Source organism: Pogonomyrmex barbatus, unplaced genomic scaffold (assembly GCF_055798465.1).
Source record: "Pogonomyrmex barbatus isolate J1 unplaced genomic scaffold, ASM5579846v1 scaffold13, whole genome shotgun sequence".
Classification (NCBI taxonomy): domain Eukaryota; kingdom Metazoa; phylum Arthropoda; class Insecta; order Hymenoptera; family Formicidae; genus Pogonomyrmex; species Pogonomyrmex barbatus.
In genome coordinates, this window is record NW_028297109.1 from 7,905,908 (window position 1) to 7,932,450 (window position 26,543).

Consider the following 26,543-nt stretch of genomic DNA (forward strand, 5'->3'; position numbering starts at 1 on the left):
TTTTATTAATTCTGATATACTACTTTTTATCTCATCTTTCATTATAATAATTAAGCATAATACTAATTATCGTATACTTATTTGTCAATTTGCACATACATATACACACATTGTATAATATTCTACTTTAAAATAAACGTAATTTAGTGTGTGTATGTGTGTGTGTGTGTGTGTGTGTATGCGTCATTTTTTTTGAAAGGTAAATTAAAAATTAAATGCAATTTATATAAAAAAAATAGATAATTATTTAGGAGATTTGGAGGGGAGGACGAAAAACTTAAACATTTACCATAGATGTATAATTTACATAATTTACAGTAATTTATATTTTAGAACTAGTAGATTTGTAAAGTTTGATGGTTGCATCCACAGCTGTTATAGCAGTGCCAGGTGCCATACAAATTCCATAACCACCATGTCCATAATTATGTATAATCTATAATGACAGAAGATATTGAATTATAAGATCTATTCTTTTTAGTTGAACGTTCTCCATTCATCTTTTTTTTCTCCAACATAGAGAACACAGACTTCTATATAAAGCGAGTTTTTAACTCATCAATTAATAAATCATTATACACAACTTTGTTCTATAAAAGCAACATTTTTGCATTATGCGATTAATCAACCAATGAATTAAAAAAACTCGTCTATAATATAGATTGCTAAAATAAATGTACAAAATGGCTCGAAAAAGTGATGCGAATGTAAATAGTGGTAAGAATGGCAGCCGTGTTTTATGTTGGTAAAAAGTTTGTTTTCTGTTCTTGTATTGGGCTGCACTAACTTTCTATCTCACTTTTATCAAACTTCAAATATATTTATATTTCATTTTAATGTTGTAACCAACCATAGTATTGGAACGTTCACTAATTCGATTCCCTTCTCCGACTCTGACACCACCTTCTCGATGTGGTCGCAAACCGACTTCTTGTCGTATGAGTTTTGCACTTTTCAAAGATGGGACTAGCATCTCACATCTTTCGCGAATCGCTACAGATTCATGTGGACATAATTTTAGATTTTCGGAATCGAAGTTTCTTGATCCACCTAAAGTAACCACATTGTTAAAGCCTGGTATGATGTAAGTATCCAACTCGCCATAAAAGAAAGTTTTGATCCACGGTGCCTTTACCTATACAGAGGACACTTAATTTTATATTATATTACAAATAAACACACATCCATACATACACTTTATTAACATAAAAAATTAAAAGAAAGATTGCATAAATGAACAAAATTTAATATCTAAGTAAAACATGATTTTATACTTTAAGCACTTGACCACGCAGAGAAACAAGACGTTTGTCGTCGCATAATTCACGTGCTCCAAGTCCTGTGCAATTTATTATGATATCGTAATCGTCAATAAGTTCTTTGAAAGAATTCACTTTTCCTTTTTTGAATGTAATTCCCTCTGACAGCAATCTAAGAAAGCGGATAATATAATTGTCATAGCTTTCTTATTTGTAATTATATTATATATGTCATAGCAGAAGGAAACTTGAAAACGACTATGCTGGTCTTTTTCGTGAGATTGATGAAATCTCTTGTACAGGGTGTCCCATAATTCTTAATTAATATTTCGAGGAGGTAAAAGAGGAATTTTAAATTAAAAGTTTCTTTTCCAATTTGGCTCAGACATTATTTACCAAGTTATTAATGATAAAGTTGATCGATCAGATTGTGCCCAGCCGGAGTACGCGGAAGCATAACATGCAATGAGACCTCTCGCGCTTTTTGTATATTCTCTTGATCAAAATTTTATTCTATTTTTTCATATTAATTAATAAATAAATGAAATAAAATTAATTAATTTATAAATGAATTAAATAAATGGATAAATAAATAAATAAATAAATAAATAAGTGAGACTAAATTATAGTTAGAAATCTATCTAATTTTTGATTGTTTTTTTATTGTTATTTATTATTTATCTGTTTGTTTATTTATCAATTAATTAATTCAATTATTTAATTCATTTGTTGTTCAATTTATTTAAGTTATTTAATTTCCATAGCTAATCTAGCAGCGATGGAGAAAAACTAATTACGACATATTTGTCATAGGTATAAAAAGATTATTGGCAAAAAATATCAAAATAAGTTGTTTGTAAATAATTTGTTTAAATAACCTTTTTAAAAATTATTTTGATATATATCATGCGTCATTCTTACATAATTCTTAATAAAAATTTTTTAGATGCAAAATTTTCTAATCAATGGATTGGAAGAACAGAAATTGAGTAGACACCTCGTTCTCTTAATTTATCAACGCTTGATTATTTTTTGTGGACACTAAGATAATTATATAATTTAGACTCCTCACCTGAAATATGGATAAAATTGGGCTCATTCAATGCGTTTTTGCATAAAACGAAAGAATCTGGCAAAAAAGACGTCGCTCTACTTCGCGAATCGAGATATTAATCGTTGAAGTTTGCGTTATTTAAGGTTAGGAAACCTGTCATATCGACGAAATGTATCGATGTGGGCATGCGCTGTGACCACATGCGCATGCGTCTCAGTTACTCCGCGCAATATTAAAGCGGTTTTTTTAAATTTTTGTGAAATTACATAATTATAAATTTTGTTTTAAAATGAGATCTATAATTATTCGATTCCACATGGGCTTACGACTTTCCACATAAAGTGAGTTTCCACAAGGGTTTTGCGAAATCCACTCTTCCCTCTCCCCATGCTAAGGGGCAAAACGAGATCTGCAATTGTTTAATTCCACGGGTTTATGACTTTCCACATAAAGTGAGTTTCCACAAAGATTTTACGATAGAGAGGATTTCGCAAAACCTTTGTGAAAATTCACTTTATGAGGAATCGAATAATTATAGACCTTGTTTTAAAACAAAATTTATAATTATGCAATTTCACAAAAATTTAAAAAACCGCTCTAATATTGCACGAAGCGACTGAAATGCATGCGCATGTGGTATGCGTCCATGTCGATACATTTCATCGGTATGACAGATTTCTTAACCTAAATAATCGTCAACTTTAACGATCAATCTCTCGCTTCGCGGGGCAGAGCGACGCTTATTTCTGCCGTATTCTTTCGTTTTATGCAAAAACGCATCGAATGAGCCTAATTTTATTCATATTTGAAGTGAGAAGTCTAAACTGTATAATTACTCACTTTAAAAGCAGAACGTTTGCAATAAAATAAAAAAATCTAGAGATATTTTGTCAAAGGATTAAGGATTGAAGAAGCTGCACTCATTGATTCGGAAAACATTGATTAGGAATGAAAGTATCCAGCTTTTATGACCGAAAAGCTCATTGTCAGATCGTAAATGGTATACAATTCGAGCATTTACTATAAAACGTTGTCTTAACCGACTTGATCACGGGCCGATCTTGCCTTGGCTAGTCGAATCATCGATCGCTGTTTGGAATTCCAAATATTTCGGGCACACACAGCACGTACACACACACACGCGCGCGTGCGCGCGTGCGCTCGTGAGAGGCAAGGGAACTTACTTTAATAAAGTGCTCCGAAGAATTTGATAAAACTCATATTTTCAAAATGTCCCAACCTTTTTGTTATACTCTGTATATTTATATTCAATGTTTATTGAATTCAGTTTTTCACTTCTACAAATTTTTATCAGTTTGTGTCATTTCATTAATCCAAGTAAAAATATTCTTTGTGCGAACAAATTTGTGTGACCATGCATTTTTTTCGCGGAGTGCCTATATTGGTTATAATGTGATTATATATAATTATTTCATATATTTACCGATATTTAATCCATGGAACATACAAATTTCCTTGTGTCAGAAGGGTTGACAAATACGACCCATACTTCCAATTGCCCTCAATTAATTCAAATTCTTCTTCAGTTGCGTTTCTATACACAGGTACGATGCCTTCGAGCCAATGATTCTAATTAAATAGTAATTATCTAGTCAGAAACAAGTCAATAATAAATCTAATTAATAATTATTAACCAACAAGGAAACCCACGCAAGTGTTCCTCTATAACCCCCTTTCCTAAATGTACTAAAGGCCTCTTTCACCAATCTTCGATTAAGCTAACCGACGGTTAACTTGATCATCATGATTGCCAACAACTGAAAACTGAACTGTTTATTATAGATGTGTTAAAATTTTTATTTAAGCAAATGATTGTTTAATAATTTTTATTTACATTAATTATCGGATATTACTTACAATTTTTTCATTTACCTACCAAGATAATTACAACACGAAGAGAATATTAGGTTAGAGAACACACATTATTTTCTGTGCATTGAATTACGGTTGGCATCCCTGCGGTTGTTGACGTTAGCTAATTTAATCAAAGATTTAATTGGTGAAAGAGGCCCTAAGAAAGTTGACAATACCTTAGGCCATATTCAGATATATAGAAAGCACACAGATAGATAGATATTTGCATGCGGAATCACACCACCATTCAGTATAAAAGCAATCAGCAATCAGCAATCAACTTACTTGTACATAGAGCACTCACCATCTCTGACAAAGAACATTTACAGACAGAACTCAACCACTTGAAACTAACTTTACAAGAGAATGGAACAACAAAAAAGATATACGTAAAATAATCAACAGTATAAACAAGACAAGAGTCGGGCGCTCAAGTATCACATAACGAGATGGACAGAAAAATCCTTTCCATCCTCCCAAATATAAAAGGAAATTTCATATTCGATTATGATTGGTCACTTTCTTACTTCTAAAGCTTAAATCACCATTGTGGACTGACATTAATCTACAATCAATCTCACCTTAACAACATTTCGAGATGAATTAGCAAATATATATCCAGAAATATCAGTTACTCCAGCATAAGAAGCATCATCTGTTTTTCGTAGAGCGTCATAAAATTCATAAGAATCTTTTACCCATTTTCTAAAAAATAAATACATTGTATGTATTCATGTATACATCAGGAGACACGGTAGTGTCTTGGGTATCAAGTTAAAAGAACACTATCGTGAGACTTTACGCGAATTGGCGAGATGCGAGCATCCGAAATTATTGGATCTCAATAAGGGCTAAACCGATCAAGTTCTAAGTTGGCTTGATCGATAGCTTGAGTTTGACTCACATAATAAAAATACTTTTATTTTTTTTCACGTGTCCTATAAGCAGAGATATTGTTACGCAAAGTCCGATTTGGAAATTTTTACTTTAAGAAACGTCGTCGTCGACATCGTCGCCTTTGTACAATTGCAATTTCTGTCATGAGAGGCGCTGAAAAAAGAGTCTAGACGAGTGACCAACCGAACAGAAAAAGAAAAAGTGAGCGAGATGGCGTACTTGCTCTTTCTCCGCGCGTCCGATTGGCGGTCGACGTCTCGTTGAGTTTCGCGGCGAGTTTGACAGTTGGTGATAGTTTGTTTCGAAATGAAAAATGATGATAAATGATATGATGTAATGTAACATGAACAATTATCGGCTTATTGTTCTTGTTCTTGTATTACGTGAAATAAGTGATTTATGTGTGACAGGAAATGTGGAGGTTATTAAAAATAAGGTTAGTATTTATTTAAGTTATCTTCCTGTATATGTAATAAAAATTTTCCCTAAATGTTTTACATTCAACTTGACTTTCGATTCTCTAGAACAATTTTTATAGTCGAATAAATTTTATAATTCTTTCATTTCTTTTTATGAAAAAAAGATTTATCAGCATATATATATATATATATATATATATATATATATATATATATATATAAAGTTACATGAAAGTTATCAATATTCAAAAGAGACATAAATGATACCTTAAATGGATCTAATATGTGTGTACAAATGAAACTCTAAATTAATGATGAGATTAATAAAATTATGGCTTTAGATTAGTACAAAAATATATAAATGTTACTATTTTATTACATGAACATTTATATTTGATGTTATCTGGATTTATATTCATATACATATTTTTATAATATAAAACAGCTAGCATTATTTAACTAGTGGAGAAAAAATGCTAAAATTAATTAATTATTTATTGAATGACCAAGTTCGGAAGAATAGGAAGTTGAAATGTTAATAATTAACATTATCATTTATATAAACATTTCAACTTGGCTTTAGATTCTTTGTAACTGTTTTTATAATCGTATATTTAATTGATAAATTTTATAATTTTTTCATTTCTTTTCATGAAAAAAATATATTTATTTATTTCAACATTTCTTCCTCTTGCAGGTTTAAATATAAAAGTTACATGAAAATTATCAATTGTCGAAAGAGATATAAATGATATCCCAAATGGACCTGATATATGCTGCGTACAAATGAAACTCTAAATTAATGATGGAATTAATAAAATTAAAATAATAATAAAATTATGGATTTAGATGAGTATAAAAATATATAAACGTTACCATTTTATTATATGAATATTTCAATTCGATTTCAAATTCTTTTCAACTAATTAATTAATTTTAGTATTTTTTTATTTCATGATTTTTATAAAAATATGTAAACATTAATTGAATGACAAATAATAATGTTTAGAAGAATAGGAAGCCAAGTTGAAATGTTAATATTAACATTATCATTTTACATAAACGTTTCAACTTGGCTTTTGATTCTTTGTAATTGTTTTTATAGTCGTTTGCCTTTTTTTTTTTTTTTATGTATACCTTGTCATCGTCTCACTTGGACCGCAAAATGAAGCACCAACTCTGAAAATTCCTGCAGCAACGTGACTGACAATATCATCAAAATCCGAGGCCAAGACCGTTATATCAGCATTACGAAAGTATCCCATTTGTATAAATCTAGCTGTTGTTAATCCAACAACTCCACCGCCAACAATAACTATTTTCATTTTGCTATTTTACACTGTAACGTAATAAAAATAATTTCAAATCAAAATGTAAATCATAATACCATCTGACTATCAAAGACAAAACCTAATAAAAACTGTCACGTCAGCTTTTCTTTTACAACTATCGAAATCTTAAGGAAGGTTATATATTATTGAAATAGATTAATGATAAAAAAAAACATAAACAGTAAAAGTACTTAAGTAAGAAATAAATTGTGCAATTAAAATGTAGTTTTAATAATTTTACGTCCTCGATGATTCTCAACTTAATTGACTGACTCACTTACTGATAAAGTACCGCTTATGTTTTTCTATATATATATATATATATATATATATATATATATCACAAGCTGATAATAATGATTGCTTTTAATACAAGAAAAATAGTGTGAAACCAATGAGACGTAGGAAAATCTAAGCAGTAATACTTTAACAATGAAGCGGCCAATCATATTGAGAATTATCGGAAACGTGATATAAATAAAACTCTTCCTTATGGTCAATTTACTTAAGTTTTAGCCTAAAGTTGGAGTCACACGGTGCATGATTTTTGTGCTTTCCTATATTGCTCGATAGATAATCCTGCTTGATTAATTATCACAACGAAGTTAGCAATTATAATAGATCAATTGCATGATAATACGCAGCAAAAGAAAACCTTATCAATTTAACAATATCAATATATATCCATATTGTTTTTAATAAAATTTTACAATGATGACAATTATCTAATTGGCTTTCTTTTTACTTCTTTTTAGTGCCATCTATAGCTCGAATATAATACTTACATGTTTGTTTTAACATACTGTCTACTTGATTACATGATAATTTAAAATTTTTGATTGATGCATGCAAGAGAGTGAGATAATAATACGAAATAATGCTTTGTATCAAAATATAGATGTTTGCATACCGCGGCGAATATACAAAAGTGTCTAGTATTTATCATATATTTACAGTAATATACAAATTAACCATGCAAAATATTATACTTAATATGATTCCAGCTTAAAGATGTATTGATTATATAATAACAAAAAGTTATTGAAAAAAGGGTTTATTTTTTTAACTATTTTGAATATAATCAAATAAATAGATTCGAATTATAAAGACATTAAAATATAAAAAAATAATATGAAAATAATATAATTGCAATCATTTTGAATTATGAATTTTGAATTAGAAACGAAAAAAGCTGATGAGAAGTCTTGCAAATTACATTAAATAGAAATATTTTTCGATAAAATAATCCGGTTTGCAATTGACAAAACAGATTTGTAAAATATGTGAAAATTCTTTTCCTTGTCAATCAATAATTATATATCTAGAAATATATTATACTTAAACAAGAACAATTCCAGATATAATTATTTATTGATTATCGAAGCAACAGAAGATATTTTACAAACATCGATTTGTTTTATCGATTGCAAACATTTTATCAAAAAATATTTTTAATATGTTTTGCAAAATTTTCCGTTTTCTAGCTTCTGTCATAATTCAAGATAATTGCAATAAGTCAATAAAAGTTTGAAAAAAAGTAGAATGAATCTTGTCCTTCAAAGAGATGCATTTTTTGTTAAAAAAAAAAAAAAAAAAATCACCTTTTTACTGTTAATTCAGAAACATTCTGTATATTCATTGATTCTTGATATTGAAAATATAGGAAATAAATTATCAATCTGAAGTTATTATTAAAGTCACGGACGCAATGGGCCAAGATTTATTATATTAAAATCATGATTTCTTGGTCGGAAAAGATTATATTGCGAGAATATTTACAACATTAATTATTGATACATATTCTTGACAGCCTTTATCCTTGTAACTTTATCATTATTGAAATCTAAACTAAAAATTAATATACAGTTTTTACTTCACTCTTATAGTCAATATGATTTACAGTGCACAGATATTTTATTATCTTTACTTTTATAAGAAAAAAATTGCTTGCTCTAAAAGATTTACAAAAACTGTGCTAGCGTTAATTTAGGATTTACTGCAAGGTTGGATGGTATAATTTAATGGAGGAGGCGGAATTAGAAGAGGCAACGGAGTCGGCGGTGGAGGAGTTTGGACAGGTGTTAAGATAGTAGTTACAGTTTGTGGTTGTTCGACTGCTCGAACGGTTGTATTATAGATTGAGAGATAAGTAGGCCAGAGATGAGGTGGTGGTGGAGAACCGGGAGGCGGCGGGGGTGGCGAACGATCATCCATTTCATCAGAATCATCCATCATCATAGCTGTCAATGGAGTAATACGTGGTTTCTTCAACTTGATTATCTTTACCTACAAAAGTGTAAAAAAACATTTTAAATATAGCTGAAAAATATTTCTTCAATTTGAGTTTTTTTTTCTTTTTTAATAGCCTTTCTAAATGAGATGAAAAAATAATAATCATATACCTTGACTTTCTTTTTTGCTTTTGGTGGTCTTGCTCTCTTATCATGTTTTCTACTTTTTCGAGAGTTGTAAAATTTGTCCCTTCTTAAGTCTTTGAATCCTTCACGAAAAACTATCGCTTTAGGAGGAGGAGGTGAAGGCATGTCACCTTCACCTCCGCTAGGACTAGTCCCTTCGCCAGGTTTTACACCATCAGCGAACTGAACTGATTTTTTATTTTTCGTTATTTTCAATTTTGTTAAGTTTAATTTACCAGATTTGGCAGATCCCGCATCTTTATTGAATTCATTAGTCTCATTTATTTCTTCATCTTTGTTGCTATCATCCTTAGTATCATCATCCGTATTGAACAAGTCATCCAAATTGCCATTGGAAATCTCGTCTTTTCTAAAAAGAATCATCCATTTGTCCATTCATAATGTATGATACAAGATGAATATAGCATATTGGATTTTAATAGAATAAAATAATAAAATAATAAAATAATAAAATAATTTTTGCAAATCTTTTTAAATAAGATTATAAAATTATTATGATTTGCTAAAAATTCTTAATAACTATCAATTCTATGAAAAATTTTAATATAGAAAACTCTTATATAGAAATAATATTTAAATTAATAATAGACAAACCTAAATCCTGGTATAACTAAAATGCTTTTTAATGGTAGAAATGGTGATTTCGGCCAATCTTTCTTAGTTTTGATTTCTGTGTGATCCTTATTTATATCAATGGTTGCTATTTCGTCAACTTCAATCCGTTGATTAATTTGTAACTGTTTTTCATCATCATCATCTTCATCTTCATCTTCATCTTCTGCTTCTTCTTCTTCTTCTTCATCATCTTCTGCTTCAGCCTCAATCTCGTCTTCATCATCATCTTCTTCTTCATCCACAGCGACATCTTCATCATCTTCTTTAATAGACATTGCCTCTTCCTTTTTTATGGAATTAATTAATGGAGATCCAGTTTCAACTTCTTCACCCTCTTTCAATGCTTTCAAAACTGATGGATCCATAACTGAATCCTTGTAGTGATCTAACAAAAGCCCACTTGTTTGTCGGGATATTTTGTTTTTTTCCAATAATCGTAGAGCTCGTCGATTAACCCGTTCTATTCTCCTACGTTCTTTCTCTTTTCTGCGTAACTCACGTAATCGTTTACGCTCTTCTCGTTCCTTACGGCGTGTTTCAAGTATAGCTTCGTAATTATACACAGGTTGAACTATTTCTGCAATGTGAAAATATTTATTTATTAAGTCATAAATTCTTCACATGGCAAGAGCAACAGGATATACATACTTTGTGGCTGAATCTCGTTCCTCGAAAACGCTGTGGTTATGGACGGGATTGGAATTGGCACAGGAACAGGTACTGGCAATGACAATGGCAGTGGAGCAGCAGGTGATATAGTCGTGATAGGAGCGAGAGTACTCGTTGCGGATAAGGTAGGTGGTACTGGTAATGGAACTGGGACGGGAATGGGTACAGACATAGAAATCGAAGACGTCGAAGGCGAAGTTGCTGGGACTGTTGAAGAATATAAAATTCCATTTAACTGATCTGTAGTTGATGATGACTGACCATTGTTGCTGCTGCCGCCACCGCTACCGCTGCCGTTGCCACCACTATTACTACTATTATTACCACTACTACCATCGTCACCGTTGCTGCCGTCATTGCCGTTGTTACTCCAATCTAACGATGTAGGTACTACTTGAAGAACGTTACCTACCCGAACTACTTGACTGGATCCAGATCGTACGGGCGGAGTTACTATTGCAGCAGGTACTTCTCGATGCATCAATTGCGCACCATTGAAATCGGCAGGGACTACTTGTAAGACATTACCAACCTTAAAAAACACAGAGAATGATATAATGTAAATTATGTTTCTATAAATAATAAAAAACATTATATTCCAAAATGACAAATACTTGTACAACTGTAGGTTGCTGTCTATATATCATCTGTTGTTGCTGTTGTGAAGGAGAAGATGGATATGCGACAATATTAGGATTGAAATTAGTAGTATATTCTGCAATTATATCAGTAGAATCCTTTCCATGCTTCTTAATACCTAGTTCTAATTCTAATCTGTAAAGAATATATTATTAAACAATCAACGATATAACGTAATAACAAATATTTGGCGAGATAGAATTTTAAGCACCTAATAATTTCATTTTAATTTTGTGTGTGTGTGTGTGTGTGTGTGTACAAACATATACACGCACGCATGCACGCAAGCAAGATGATTGTAACACATTTCAAAAACATATTTTTATACAAACAGAATAATAAATAAGATAATAAATTAAGCTTTCTTGAAATAATATATATAAAAATGAGTTTGAAAGAATTTAGCACAATCCTTACCTATCATCAAGAGATAACCGTTTTGGGGAACTTGTAGATGACTCATCCATACAAGGGGGATAAGTAAGATTATTTTCTGAATAATAATATTCATTTCCATCCTCTATTTCATTTGCATATTGGAAGTTTGCAACAGTTGTATCCATATTGCTATTAATATCCATTTCTGAATTTAGGATGCTTGTTGCCGATGTAACTCCTGACTGAACAATAGTCTCTATACGTCTGCCCCTTTCGCCACAAGTGCTAAATTTTTTATTTTCATCTTCGTTTTTCCTTTCTCTTCCTATTTCATTCAGTCTGTCCATTCCAGGTGAAGATCTATATTCAAAATTTATTTTTATTTTTTATAAATTTATTTTTATAAATTTACTATTAAATTTATATTTAGACGAATGATATACTACTATTATACTATTTATGCAAACTAAATAAAATTCTACCTGGAAGATTGCAATTCAGTTATTCTAAACCCATGTTCTGGGCTTCTTAATTTCAACATAGAAATTGATTTCTCTCTTGATTTCGTATCCAATGGAGATCTGCTTCTTGATCTCGATTGTGATCTCATTATTGGTTTTGATTTTAACATCGATCTGGAACGCGATTCCGACCTCGATCTAGATCGCGTTCGGGATCTTAACGGCGACCAAGATCTCGAGCGTGATCTAGATTTTCGTCGAAATCGTTCTGGAGCTTGACGCATAGGTGAATACCTTGATCGCGGTGGTGTCCGATTTCGTAATCTATGTTCTGGATATCTATGACGATCCAATTCTAAAGAATCTTTGTCTTTCTCCCATTGCCGTTCTTTTTTTATATTAGATCTATTTCAGTTAAATGAAAAATGTTAAATGCTTCGACTGTTTTAAGTAAAAACTATACCTTTAACAGATATTGAAATCATTGAATAAAAATTTTACAATATTTTAAAGTTAAATTAAGTTTTAAATTTAATAGATAGAAGTTCATAAGATTTATACCTTCTTCTATATTTTAATAATGATTTAGGTGAAAATTGTATCATATCCCTTTCTAGACTTCTTTCTCTATAATACACTCGATCGTCATATTCAAGAGGCAAATCTTGTCCAATAGCATAAGAATCCATAGATTCGTTACTATCTCGTAAGATATTGCTGTTTTCATATTGCCAGAACGTATGATTCAATTCTTCCGTATGAAATCTAAACAATATTTGTTATATATTCAATGTTATAATCCAATGTTTACATTGTAACATAAAAGAAATAATATAATATCTAGAATAATTTAATACTCTATATGTCAGATCATTAACTTTAAGTAAGCAATTAGTGTAAATAAAGTAATACATAAAAAAATTCATCCTCTTACATATAATATTCAAATAAACATTTTATGACAATACCTGTTGTGCCTATATTTTTCAGATTCCATTGTTCTATCCCTTAAAATCTCTATTGAATCGTAAGATCTAGTATCTTTTTCATAATCTCTATCCATATGTCTTTTTCTATTCCAATCATCACGATTGCTCTTAGAAGATACAGTACCATGTTTTCTAAAGTTATCTGTAAATAAATTAATATTTAATAAAATCGAGTAGAATACTTTATATAGAGTAAATTGTTATAATTTTTTTACCTTCATTGTAAGTAGAACATATTGGAGACCGCGCATATCTCTCTCTTTTTTCATCCATCCACGATCTACTTGATCGCTCATTATCATATTTTTCCTTTTTCTTATCTCTATCTCGCGTACTAGTAGTAGCTTCGTCCTTCTTCTTTGGACTTCTACTATGACTTCTACTCCAACTGCCAGGACCAGGACTTCCACTTTCGCTCTCCCACGAAACATGTGGACTCTTGCTTCTTCTTCTTCTTTCACGTCCTAAAGGGCTCAATTTTCTCTTATTTACAAAATCTGCTTTATAACTTCTTGAATCCTTTGCATCAGGCTTTTCTATATCATCGGACTTTGTTTCGTTCTTATCTTTGTTATATGAATATTGTTTTTCACTTTCTTTCTTGTTAGGACTTTTCCTTCTGTGGACAGGAGATAATAGACCTAATTGAAAATTAGTATCATTTAGATTTCGACTACTCTTGTTTTGACTATTTTTCTTTACACTGTTTTTGCTTTCTTTATCATAGTTCTCAGATAATTCAGAACGAATAAAAATTGCTTTCTCTGATACTGGGGATTTGGATCGTCTTATCGCTGTTTCCGACGATTTGGAAACCATATCAAATTCAGTGTCTAATGGCGTATTAATTTCGCTATTATTTATTATGTCATGTCTCAACTGCTCTGTTTGCTCTGCATTCGGCAATTCTCTAATATCGTTTTTTAATGCATGTGATTCTAATAGCTTCTTTTGTATTGTTAACAAGGCTGCTGCATGCTGAGCAGGATTCTGTAATGGTGCTTCTAAAATACGTTTCGGTTTTACTTGTTCATTAGTACGACGAATCAAGAGTTGTTTAGGAATGAGTTTAAGAGCATTCTTTCCTTCATTCGCTTCATCACCTTTTGTATGTTTCCTCGAGCTTACATTGGTACTCATAGTATGTTGTCTAATGCTTACATTCTGTGTTCCACATTCTGCGAAAATATCCATATGTTCTGAGCTTTGTATCTTTGTCTTTGGACACAATTCATTCATTGATAAGTCATCAAACAAATTATCAGCTTTTTTAAGATCAAAATCATGGGTAGAATCTTTATCTTCTAATTGTACTTTATTTAAAATTTCTCCTATTTTTTCAGTTTTTGATCCATACTTAATATCATGTAATTTTGTTAATTGTAAAGATATATCAGACATAGGAATTGATAGTTTATCTGCTGTAATTAATATTTTTTTCTCTCTTTTCTCATCAAGATTCAAAAGATTAGAACCGTTACTGTCATTAGATACTTCTATATCCTAGAAAGTAAAAGAAAAATACTTATATTTAAATAAGAAATACATCTCAATAATATAATACAGAAATTAAGAATAAATTCTATAAAGAATAACATCTAAAGAATAACAGGATATATTACTTCAAGATGCGCACTATATTAGAATTATCAATAAGAGGATCGCAATAATATTTTCATTAATATTATTACTTTCAATATTTTACTCTTTTCATTCACAATGACATTTTTTTTGTTAAATATATGTATTTTGCATATGCATGTATTTGCACATAAGCGCACACATGTACACACTCACACATACATATGTGCGCGCGCACATATGTACGTAATTTATAATATAAGAACACACAGTAGATTTTTTTAGCCAATGGCGAATAGTCAAACAAGATACTTGCCTAGGGCTTGCAGCAAGTTTTTGAAAACAGAAAATCTTTCCGTTTACCATTTTAAAGTATACCTTTATAAAATATATTTATAAATAAACTTTTCACTAGCCAATGCGGGAGTATAAGCCTTTCTTTTCCATTTTCCATCCATTTTCCTTTTTACCAAATTTATGAATTAATGAAGCCACGTGGAGGCGATTAAATGTTAGTGCTTAGAAATGATAAGATATTTAATCCGCTATTTTTTAGCTTCTCTAATTTTTGAATTTTTGAATAGAATATTACCGCGTATATGCAAATCGTGTAAGCAATATGGTGAATCAACATAATTGAATCTTATTTTTAAATCTTAGAATTTTTTTGAAATGGAAAAATAAAATACAAATAAAATTATCATAATATTATCTATACATAGCACAAAAAGATTGCAGAAATATTACAAAATATCTTATTGCATATCTTATTGTAATATCGCAAATATGTTGCGAAATACTTTTGCAATATATTTATGTAAAACAATGTCGAAATATCTGCTCTCAAAAGTATTATAACGTAACATTAAAATAATATTGCAATGTAGTTTTCTTTGTAAAAATAAATGCAGTAAAGTAATCATCAATATAAGTAAAAAATAAAAAAGGAGTAATTAGAAAATAACAGAGAAAATAATATTACTATATATAATAATATTGTAATAATAAATTATTAGAATTATATTATAGTAGAAATTATAAAATTTCTATACAGGATAATGGTCGAATGACTTTCTTTTTTTTATTAATATCCTAAATAAAAGCATTTAGCACTCATCTGAGTAATAACCATGTTCATGAGTTAACCATGTCAGCACTTATTCGACTTTAGTATTATATAAGAATAGATGATAGATTTTTAAAACATATTTCAGTTTATCTGATGAATTTACAAAGCCTACGTGCTATTTTTCGTGTTCATCAAATCATCAAATCAATTTACTGGAATTGCACGAATTATATAGCACGCAGCATTTGTAGTTATTTACTAGATACTTTACTAGATATACTGGATCATTGACACAGACTCAAAATGTACATTGACACAAGTTACATTTCAGCAGAATGCTTCCTTAACGATATGATAGTTTACACTGAGTCTGAATTGAAAATAGTATAAGCAAATCGTTTATCGAGGTGACAACACTTAGAGCAAATGCATCAATATCTCTGGAGATGACAGTTAAAAAATTATTTATTGCAATTGCAAGATAGTCAAATCGGGTTTCAAATCGCGGTTCAATGCAAGAGTAATTTGGTAATTGGTAATAGCTCAAGAGAATAGACTTTCGCTCTTGAAATATATATATCTAGAAGAGTCCAAAAAATGACCACCCATTTGTCCAAGAGATGACAATATCATTGGAGCAGCGATTACATAGATCAATACTTCTTTGGAATCTGAATAAACAAAGTGTTTTCTGATGGATTTTTATTTGCTGAAAACAAACAAATCCGGCAGCGAAATTGGCCGATCAGGTTTGACATCAGGCGAGAAAATTGAGGTAAACAGTCTCCTAAAATTAGCGTTTTTGGCCATATTTGCTATTTTTTTTGTGATCAAAAAATAAATTTTCTTTAGCAATTTCATTTACGCCACTTCAACGTATTATCTTTTACCTATAATATAAATTGTATTTTTTACGGTACGATTATTAATTTCACCGAAATTTCATGAAAGTTTTAACCCAGCAGTGTAGCTAAAATGAGCTCGTCTGTCCCATTTTTGTATAAAACAAGTTTCTTATGTTTTTATTATAATTTTTTGTTGAGATACTTTTTATACAAAAATGGGACGGCTCGATTTAATTAAAATGCTAATGTGTTAAAATTTTTATGATTCGGTAAAAAGTAATAGTCGAAATAGATCAAAATAGATTTTCAGCGAATAAAAATCCATCGGAAAACACTTTGTTTATTCGGGTCCCAAGAAAAGGCTTATTTTTGTATAACTGTAAACTATCATCAATCAGCAATCGGATTGGTCAAGAGATCAACTTTCAAACTCGTATTGTGTAATAGAAATAAGTTTTAATGATACTAATGAACAACAATATATATCATATATATTAAGATCGTTATAAACTAATTTTTTTTTCATCTAACGTTCTCAAAGTCACTCTCTTTATAATTAGTCTATAATCGCAAACGTAGGTTGCAATCACATAGTGACGAATCGACGAATCATGTATCTGTGTGACTTGGAACGTTCAATCGCACTTCAACTTGCTACATTCTTTTGCGATTGCGACATCTTTGCATTGCTACATTTTGCGATTACGAGTAATGTAGAAGAATCCTTATGCGTTTTAGCCACAGTATAACCACAGGTATAACAATAGCGATATTCAGCGATGGAACGTAAATTCACTGCAGGCCATATTATTTGGCGCCCCCGAATGAAATTGAACGTGATAGGAACGTGATAGGATAGGTATACGTAGCACAACAAATAGAGTAAAACATAAAGAGTAAAACGTAAGAACAGCATCAATAGGGGCTCTTACTATTTCTATATACCCGTTCCTGCTTTTTCATTTGTTAATATGATGGAAATCATATGGCGTGAAAAACAGAGATCAAAGGCACACGGAGTAAGTATCCTTATTAATTATACAATATTTTAACTTGCGATTTAATTACAAGTTTTTAGTTTAAATAAAGAGTATGAAGAGACTATTCGAGCCAAAAGCTAGATAACAACATGCTAAATATTTAAATGAATATTAACAATTACAAAAATTCCATCAACACAACTCAAATGTTTCGACCTTTGATATGGTCAAATTCTTTTTTTATATTCATAGAAACAAGTTTGTTTGTAATCGTTCATTAGTTTCACACGCTTATTTCACACTTGACACTAATGAATCTTTATGGGATATCCAGTATCTGTACAAGGTTACTTTTATATAGATAGATAAAAACACTCACCTGAGACTTTTGAGAAAGCGCCGGAGAACTAGGACTATATAATTCCATAATCTTCTCCTTGAACTTTACATCAGACTCAAAAATGTTTTCCAATTGATTTCTAGCTTGATGTTCCTTCTTAATAGATGTAAGCTGTTCTTCATTTGTTTTTGTAGAAATTAAATGTTTCATTGATACATCTTTCTTTGTTTCCTCAAGTCTGATTGCTACTTCTTCCGATGTCCATGATTTTTCTAATAACTCTCTATTTTGTGCCTTTTTATGATAAAAATCTATCATATTAGATTTAATTGATTTTTCTGAATAATCTGTAGTACAAAACTCTTTCTTTGTCTTTTCAAGTTCTTGCTCATGATTGTTAATCTTAGTCCATTCCGCATATTCTTCTTCCCATATATCCTTAGAATCTAGTAGTTGTTCCTCAGATTGCGAACCCATGTCCCAACGACTCTTTTTAACTCGTTTAGAACTTGGTTTTAATAATTTATTTACATCCTCTTTGATATTTTTTTCTTCATCTATTTTAGTCCACTCTTTCCCTATTTCAACAATATCATTAACCTTACAAATTGCCGTTTCTTCGATATTTCTATGTAAAAAGGATTCTTCTTCTATATCCCAGTCATCTCTTTTACGTTTATTCTTTTGTTCTAAGAGCATCATTTCTTCTCTTTCACCTTCCTCTTGTTCTTCTTCCCATATTCTTATTGCACATAAACGTTCCTGTCTCTTTTTCAATTCTCTTACACTTTCCTTTTCTATTGCAATATAAGTATCTGTTTTCTTATCATACCTAACTTCTTTTTCTATCTTTTTCAATGAACTCTGACTATTTTTTCGTTTGCCCATAGTTAAATCCGATATTGCTTCCAAACTATCCACTTCCCATTCATCCGCTAGAAGTTGCTTTTCGTATACCTCTTTTTCGAGTTGTGTTAAGGATGGGACATTCAGTGTATCAAAATCTGTTTCTCCCCATTTTTCTTTTTTCTGTTTTTCAATTTTTTTCGGATTCTTAACTTTATTTTGTATCATTTGCTGAGTAATACGCTCACCTTCTTTTTCCCATTTTACAAGAAATTCGGCGCTAGTTCTAACATCTTTCTCTTTCTCTTTTCTTTTCTTTCTTACTGCTTCAACTTCCTCATCTGATCTTACTTTCTTCTCATGAAATTTTTCTTCATTATCTTTAGACGATTTATCTTTGTCTTGCTGAACATTATCTCGACTATGTTTCCTTCTCCTTCTATATTTGCTCTTTTCTAAACCATCCATTTTCTCCAATTCTCCAATATGATCCTGACTTGAGGTATCACCGTCATTTTGTTGCATCGCCATCATAGAATCCATTTCCCATTGTTCTATGAAGTTCTCACCAGGATTTTCTTTACTTTCTTTTTTTTGTTTTAAACATTCACTATTATGTACGCTCATATCAGCAGTGACTTTTTCTGTTGATAGCTTAGATTCTCTGTTTTCATCCGTTTCTTTTTTAACTTTCTTACTAACTGGAGTTACTGAATGTAATACTTTTGTTCTATCTGAAGGTGAAAGTATCACAGTAGACTTTGATATTATTTTATTTATATCTCCATCAATAATAGATTTGGTTTCTATTATTTTCTTATTAATTCTTTTTTTCTTCCTTATGTGTTCATCTGAATCACTGCTGTTGGAATCAGTGCTCATCTTTCTTTTCTTTTTTTTTTTCGTTCGTACAACACGTCTTGCCTTTCTTCTTTTCTTTCCAATTTTTTTTTTCTTCCGTTTTTTTTTCCTTTTTTCTTCCGAACTACTAGAGTCGCTACTACTGCTACTACTATCTGTGCTATCTGAATCTGAAGAAGATGAGTTACTTAGTATTTTTCGTTTGCGTTTCTTTTTTTTCTTATGTTTTTCCGAATCTAAAGAAATATTAGATGAATCGCTGCTAACTGTCATTTTTTTTTGTTTTTTCTTTTTTATTTCTTTAGATTCACTGTTCTCATCACTCAATCTCTCTACTTTGATTCTAACATTTTCCCAATCACTTGGTATTGATTTGGAATCTTCAGATTCGCTATTTTTATTTATATGTTCAGTTTGCATATTATGCTCATTAAGTAGTGGTATTTGACAATCTGTTGAAAGAGTAGATTCCTCACATTCTGTACTCTTGATTAATCCTTCTAAAGTTTGTAGTTTATCTTTTTCATCAAATTTATTGTTCAACAATATTTCCATATTTGTATTATCTTCAATTAAATTAGATTCTATATTAAATTCGTGATAGCTGTGTGAAGTAGACTTAATGGGATTTTTCTTTGGTGAATATTCTTTAGTCATATCAGCGGTGCATACCATTTTCATAAACTGTTCATATTCTGAAGCTAATTTTTCATTTCCAGAAGATGTCGAAGTTTCATCATTTGTTGTCATATCTTCGATAATTTTTTTGTTGGCCTCTTTATCTGCTTTAATGTCTTTAACATTGTTATCAAATTTATTTTCGTCCATTATATTAGAAGTAGAACATTTTTCTTCTTCTACAATAAAACAGAAAATGAGAACTATTATTATCCCAAAGATTTAAATAACTCTTGTTATATACATTATCCTTATTAAAAATTACTTACGTTGATTTATGGAAGCAAGTAACGTTTTGTTCGTTGGTTTTTTAACTTCTCTTTTTGCTATTATTGACGTTTCCTCATCTTCACTATCCCACTTCGATTTAGGAAACTGTATAGACATTTGCCATTTGATATCTTTATGATATTTAATTGCATTTATTTGTTGATACCAATTACGCTTCTGCTGTACTATTTCTTCTGTATTAATCCTGTAATTACAAAAATCTGAATAGATAAAGAAAAATTTCGTTATAAAGGACAAATATAATATACCGTGGTAAAGATGCTTCGCATATGTCCCGTATCCTCTCGCGACGTTCAGGAGTGACGATTTGTAAAAGTTGCGAAATACTTAACAAAAGAGAAACGCGTGGATTTTCACAATACAATAATTGAAGTCCCCTTGCTCGTTTTGTCAACTTAATTGATTCAGGCGGATACTTTTTGGGTCCATCAAGTCCGTCAACAAGCAGTGCTTGACGTTTTAGACGGTGATTACTTAACATTAACATTTGTTCAAGATAACGTGTATAATCTTGCGTTAATCTGAAACATATAAAACACACACACACACACACACACACACACACACATTATATATATATATATTATATACGCGCGCGCGCGCACCACACTCACGCGCACGCACACGCACACTTTGTAAAGAATTTTATTTTCAAAATTGTTATAAGTATATTGTACCTGACTTTTACAGATCGTTCCGAATTGTCACGCCTTTTAAGATGAATGATATCATCAAGAGTTAAACCAGATTTTCGTATTTCTGCCCAAGAAGTACATTTCAATAATAGCTTTTCTTTCCACTTATTTTTATCCTGTTTATCTTTGCTTTCTAATTTCATTTCTAACATATCATTTCCTCTTTCTTTTATATTTTCTTTCTTATTCTTTATTCCTTCATTTTTTTCTCTTGTCTCCTCTTCTTTTTCTTTTTTACCCTTTCCCTCTTCTTTTTTGTCACGATGTGCATTTGATTTATTATTATCCCGTTTATCTTTATCATCTTTCTTTTTCTTATCTTTTTTATGTCTTTCTCTATCCTGAGGTGATTTTTGTATAGAAGGTTCTATATTTCCATTTCGATCTTTCACATCTTGATGTAAATCCTTGTTAATTTTGTCACAATGTCGATACCTTATATATATATATATATATATATATATAAAAAAAAGTTATCAGAATAATAGTTATCGGGATAGAGAAAACATGTTTATATATTGTCGTGCTCGCGGCGAGCACTCGCACAGTGTCACACTCGCGAAATAAGCAAATTCGTTTATCAAAGAGAGAATTAACTTTATTAATTTCAGAAACAGAAAAATGAAATAATCGCGGCTGCTCTGCAGCTCTGTCAAAATCAAAGAACGCCAAATAACAACTAATCATCAAAACCATCGAAAACATTCCGTCGATAGAGAACGATTTTTTCTTCCTAAAATCGATTTTCGGAGACAACGACGAGTGGATCACCGCTCAATCATAACACTATGTATAAAAATTAGGAGAAAAAAATAATTGTAATAAAAATCTTTTATTTACCTCTTTGAATATTTCTGATCTATGGATTTATTTTTACGATCATTATTCGTTCTTTCATGTTTATTTTTTTCTTTCACATATCTTGTATTTTCAAATAAGCCAGATATATTCTTGCTAGTACAATTTTCATCTTCCATACTTACTAAAGAAATTTTTGTCATTAAATATTACAATATTACATATCTGATATTACAATCATATAGTTAAATAAATACCTGTTGCCATAGCTTCTGCAAGTAACATTTTACTTTTAGATTCTTCTCTTCGAATTTCTTCAATAGCTAGAATTTTTTCCTCTGTAAAATTATAAATTATAATATATATAGCATCCTTACAGATTAATTTTACAATTTTTAAATTATTGTATATAGCTATAGACCTTTAAGATAAGAAAAAGCATTCGAAAATATTTATTTCTACTAAATATTAACATAAGCTTATAAGAGCTAGTTAAAATTTAAATTAATAAAATTTAAGAGATTACCCATTCTTCGGAATTTGCAATTTTAAAATTGACAATAATAAATATAAGAAATTATAAACCTGAATTTAGTCTAGAATTCGATAGATAGCTGCGAAAATAATATACAAATCTGTTCAGATTTTTCAAATCCAATTATGTGACTCTATAAAATATTGATGTTTATCATTGCATCTTTGTCCTCAGCTGACTTTATAATATCAGGTAAAAATGTAACACATGCATTGTAAAATAAAACTGACCTAAATATACAATTTATATATACATATATATATATATATATATATATATATATATATATATATAAATTCTATATTTCAGTTTTACACATACATACATACATACATATGTACACACGCTCACATGTACGTGTACGCAAGTATGCACGCACGCACGCACGCACGCACGCATGTACAGTCCTTAAAAAATATGATAATAATCGAATAGCTCGAAAACAAAGCATTTTTGAGAAAAATGTTTCAAACAAAAGTAGAGTTTAAAAAGTTCTATTTATTAAATAGAACTTTTTAAACTCTACTTTTGTCTGAAACATTTTTCTCAAAAATGTTTTATTTTAGATATACGACCGTTTCCATACTTTTGAAGGATCCTGTGTACGTGCGCGCGCGCGCACGTACATACGCATATGCAAAACTTTTAATTCATGACAAAAAGAATTAATTTTATCGACTAGAAAAAAAGTTAAACAAATTCTTATAACAATTATAAAAACCTAATAAAAAAGAAAATGTTTATTTAAATATTACCTTTTATTTAAATAACACAATATTTTACAATATTTAATAAACAATTTAAGATTTTATTTTACATAATGATATTCTATGTATGCTCATATCTTCATAAAAAAAATTTGATTAAAAATTTTATTTTCAATTAATAATATTTAATTAATAATTAAATTTATATAAAGTATCCTTTTAATGTTAAATATTTCCTAAACTTAATAATAAAAAATATCTAAAATATAAAAAATGTCTTACACAAAAGTTTTAGATTTTATGGAAAAGATCTTAAGAGAAATATATGATTATCTTATCATATTATCATCCCTCTTGAAACTATAAAACTTAAATCTGAATAAATTTTTCATTGAATCTTAACTTGCAAAGATAAAAAAGAGGTGATAAATTAAAATGAGATGTTCTATACAAATAAAATATAATATAAACATATAAAAAATCTGGTATACAATATGTATATAAAAATATTATGTAATCATTATAATTCCCAGTTAAGATTGAGTCGTAATCTTAAGATTCTTAGTTTTTAAATTGTAACTTTATTGTCAAAATCTTGCAAAGATAAAAAAGTTTTGATAACATATATCTTAAAAAAAAAAAAAAAAACTCATTTCAAATTTGTTAAATATGTATTAATAAATATTATATAAACACAGCAATTGGTAGTTTTAATAGTAAATTTAAACGTCTACACAACATCAGATCTATCTTGGTACATACTAAAAACTGCTATACAGAAAATTATTGAAATATATTAAAAATGTAATATTTTAAATAACTATATATTCAATATAGTTATCATATTTTTAACAAAATATACATTAAATAGTTTCATTATCAAAGAAGTTAGACTATATGATTACATTTAGATATTTCATATGTAGCAGCCTGTAATATGCATTAGCTTAGAGCAATATAAATAATCCATTGACATACAAAATATTTGGATAAAGCGTGTTTCTATGGAATTCAAGTCAGAGAACAGAAGATCAAGTTTATTATAATAAATAATCAACCAAGATAACGATTTAATTACGATTTTCTTCATTAAAAAACATAGATAAAAGCATAATTTTCTAAAACAAATTGATCATGGGAAATATTTATGTAACAATTCAGCATATTGCAGAATAAAACATATTACTTTATCTCAGGTATTATATTTGATTATACATAAATCTCAAACTGATAGTTTGATTATAATCGAGTCACAAAATATGAAAACTGATTTAGAATTCAGATCAACAGATTTCTCATCCTTAAGATTTTATTCCTTGGCCAATGAAAATACCTTCTGTTTCATCGAAATATTTATATGTCCATAAAGTAATTAATTTACTACAAAATGTATTCTATAATAAAATATAATAGGTATTATATTACCTGTTTTTTTTCTTGATTTACTTATATTTGTATCATCCAGCAGAGTTTTATCTTTTATTTTTAAAGTTCCAGTAGAATGCTGAAATAAGTTTGGCTTAACATTAGATTTAGATAATACTTTGAACTGATTAGCAAATGCCATTAATCGTTTTTTAGCTTGGATTTTTCCCAGTACTGGTTTTATTGTCTTTGGACTTTCTAATCTTGATGTATCACCATCACTTATTTGGCCTTTAGTACTTTCTGGTGTTTCTGACATTTGTATGTCTAACAAGGAAATTGAAATATCCAGAGTTGGTTCTTCCGGAACATAAGTATCTTTTGATTGAGATACATTAGTGCCATCTTTTTCTAATAGCATTATGCAAAGTAATTCTTTATTAGAAACTTAAATTTCATAAAAATCTATGGTGGCAATAAATGAATAAATATATTTCTTACCTGAAAAAGATGGTAACCTTTCTTTTTCTGCCATTGATAGTTTTAATATTTGTTGAAATTTTAGTTACCTAAAAGTGATATTTGCAAAAATTTACAAGACTTAAAAGAATAATCAAAAATCACTAGGCTTTGTTTTTAAAATACATTCTTGAAGTAATATTTATAATAACAAATTCAACATTATTTAAAAGCATGCAAAAATAAAAAAATAATACGCAAATATTTCAATTAGGAAGCAATATGAATGTATTATGTTGTTCATAGAATCTAACTCATGTGGATTTATTATTATATAATGAAAATATCTGCTAATAAAATAACTGTAAAATAAAAAAAAGATTTGTTTATGTTTACATAAATTATTAAAAAATAATTTTAAAAAAGTTATAGAATTGAGAAAATTGCTAAAGCAATTTTCGATATGTAATATTTGAAACTTGTTTGTACATATTTGGACTTGTATATATTTAGTATTCAAGCAGCAAGTGAACAGAAAAAAAATTTCATGAGTAGATGCATGCAACTTCTTAGATATATAATATTTTCGTTTGACATATTTACCGTAATTCGTAATTTAAATCACTGATACACATAATTTAGTTAACAACATCAATATTAATGCACTTCGTGAATTAAAATACGAATATACGATCACCACATAAATGTTTCTCGTCCTTATTATTCCTATTTTCGTCAATCGAACAAGTATAATGTACGAAATACATCGGACATATTGTTCAAGATGCAGGCTGCCAACGACACGAAAAGATGAAAAAGATGATATAGAAGCAGGTGAACCAACGCGCATAATAGCGGTTAAGTAATAAGGCATCAATCAGATTTCTGCCCAAGATGCGATATGACGTTAGAGGCGAGATTTTTAATTCATTGATTAATAAATCGCATTATGCGCAAGTGTAACCTTGCTCTATAAAAACAGCATTTGCGCATTTTACGATTAATCAATCGATAAATTAAAAAAAACTCGTCTTAGATTTGTTCGTATCGCATGCACTTTCCGCACTTTTGCATTAAGTGTACACTAAAGCTGGATGCACAAGAGAAACACAGGTCTAGTTTCCACCAGTCTTCAATTCAATTCTACTTTGATATGGCTCAAATTTAATATTGTGTTTCCATCGAAGTACAGAATTGTGGATCGAAGCGGGATTGAAATAAGCAATTTGTCGCCATTTCCATCGACTCAAATCTGGTTCTACGTTGTATTAGAAGCGAATTAAGACCGGTGGAAATTAAACCAATGACAGCGATAGCAACAAAAACTAACCAATCAAAACTCAGCGATATAAATTCTCTACATAAACCACAATGGTCTAGTTTCCAACGAAGACTTCAATTCGATTCTACTTTGGTATGGATCAAATTTAATATACTGTTTCCATCGGAAGTAAAGATTTGTGAATTGA

At 29.6% G+C, this 26,543-nt stretch overlaps 2 protein-coding genes across 5 annotated transcripts; both read right to left on the reverse strand.

Annotated features, from left to right (window-relative positions):
• Positions 1 to 221: 221 nt before the first annotated feature.
• Daao1 (D-amino acid oxidase 1) lies at positions 222 to 7,359 on the reverse strand. Of its 4 annotated transcripts, none has more exons than XM_089072301.1 (7): positions 7,341 to 7,359; positions 6,642 to 6,843; positions 4,770 to 4,893; positions 3,758 to 3,903; positions 1,275 to 1,431; positions 851 to 1,135; positions 222 to 436 (listed from the first exon to the last, which is right to left on the reverse strand). In XM_089072301.1, exons 2-7 carry the CDS (start codon positions 6,827 to 6,829, stop codon positions 323 to 325), a joined length of 1,014 nt encoding a protein of 337 aa, XP_088928427.1. In that variant the 5' UTR covers positions 6,830 to 6,843; positions 7,341 to 7,359; the 3' UTR covers positions 222 to 322. The 4 variants fall into 4 exon arrangements, with proteins under 4 accessions (XP_088928427.1, XP_088928424.1, XP_088928426.1 ...); XM_089072298.1 differs by lacking the exon at positions 7,341 to 7,359 and adding an exon at positions 7,027 to 7,157; XM_089072300.1 differs by lacking the exon at positions 7,341 to 7,359 and adding an exon at positions 7,117 to 7,133.
• A 1,216-nt stretch (positions 7,360 to 8,575) lies between these two features.
• Positions 8,576 to 26,045, reverse strand: LOC105433644 (uncharacterized). Its single transcript, XM_011649054.3, has 19 exons — positions 25,678 to 26,045; positions 25,117 to 25,184; positions 24,676 to 25,026; positions 22,266 to 22,346; positions 22,051 to 22,192; positions 21,193 to 21,645; positions 20,764 to 21,036; positions 20,494 to 20,699; positions 17,879 to 20,403; positions 13,240 to 14,527; positions 13,004 to 13,166; positions 12,597 to 12,800; positions 12,057 to 12,440; positions 11,614 to 11,934; positions 11,172 to 11,331; positions 10,537 to 11,089; positions 9,868 to 10,465; positions 9,238 to 9,622; positions 8,576 to 9,121 (listed from the first exon to the last, which is right to left on the reverse strand). The coding sequence occupies exons 2-19, from the start codon at positions 25,148 to 25,150 to the stop codon at positions 8,822 to 8,824; spliced, it is 8,421 nt and encodes a 2,806-aa protein (XP_011647356.2). The 5' UTR covers positions 25,151 to 25,184; positions 25,678 to 26,045; the 3' UTR covers positions 8,576 to 8,821.
• Between the last annotated feature and the right edge of the window lie 498 nt (positions 26,046 to 26,543).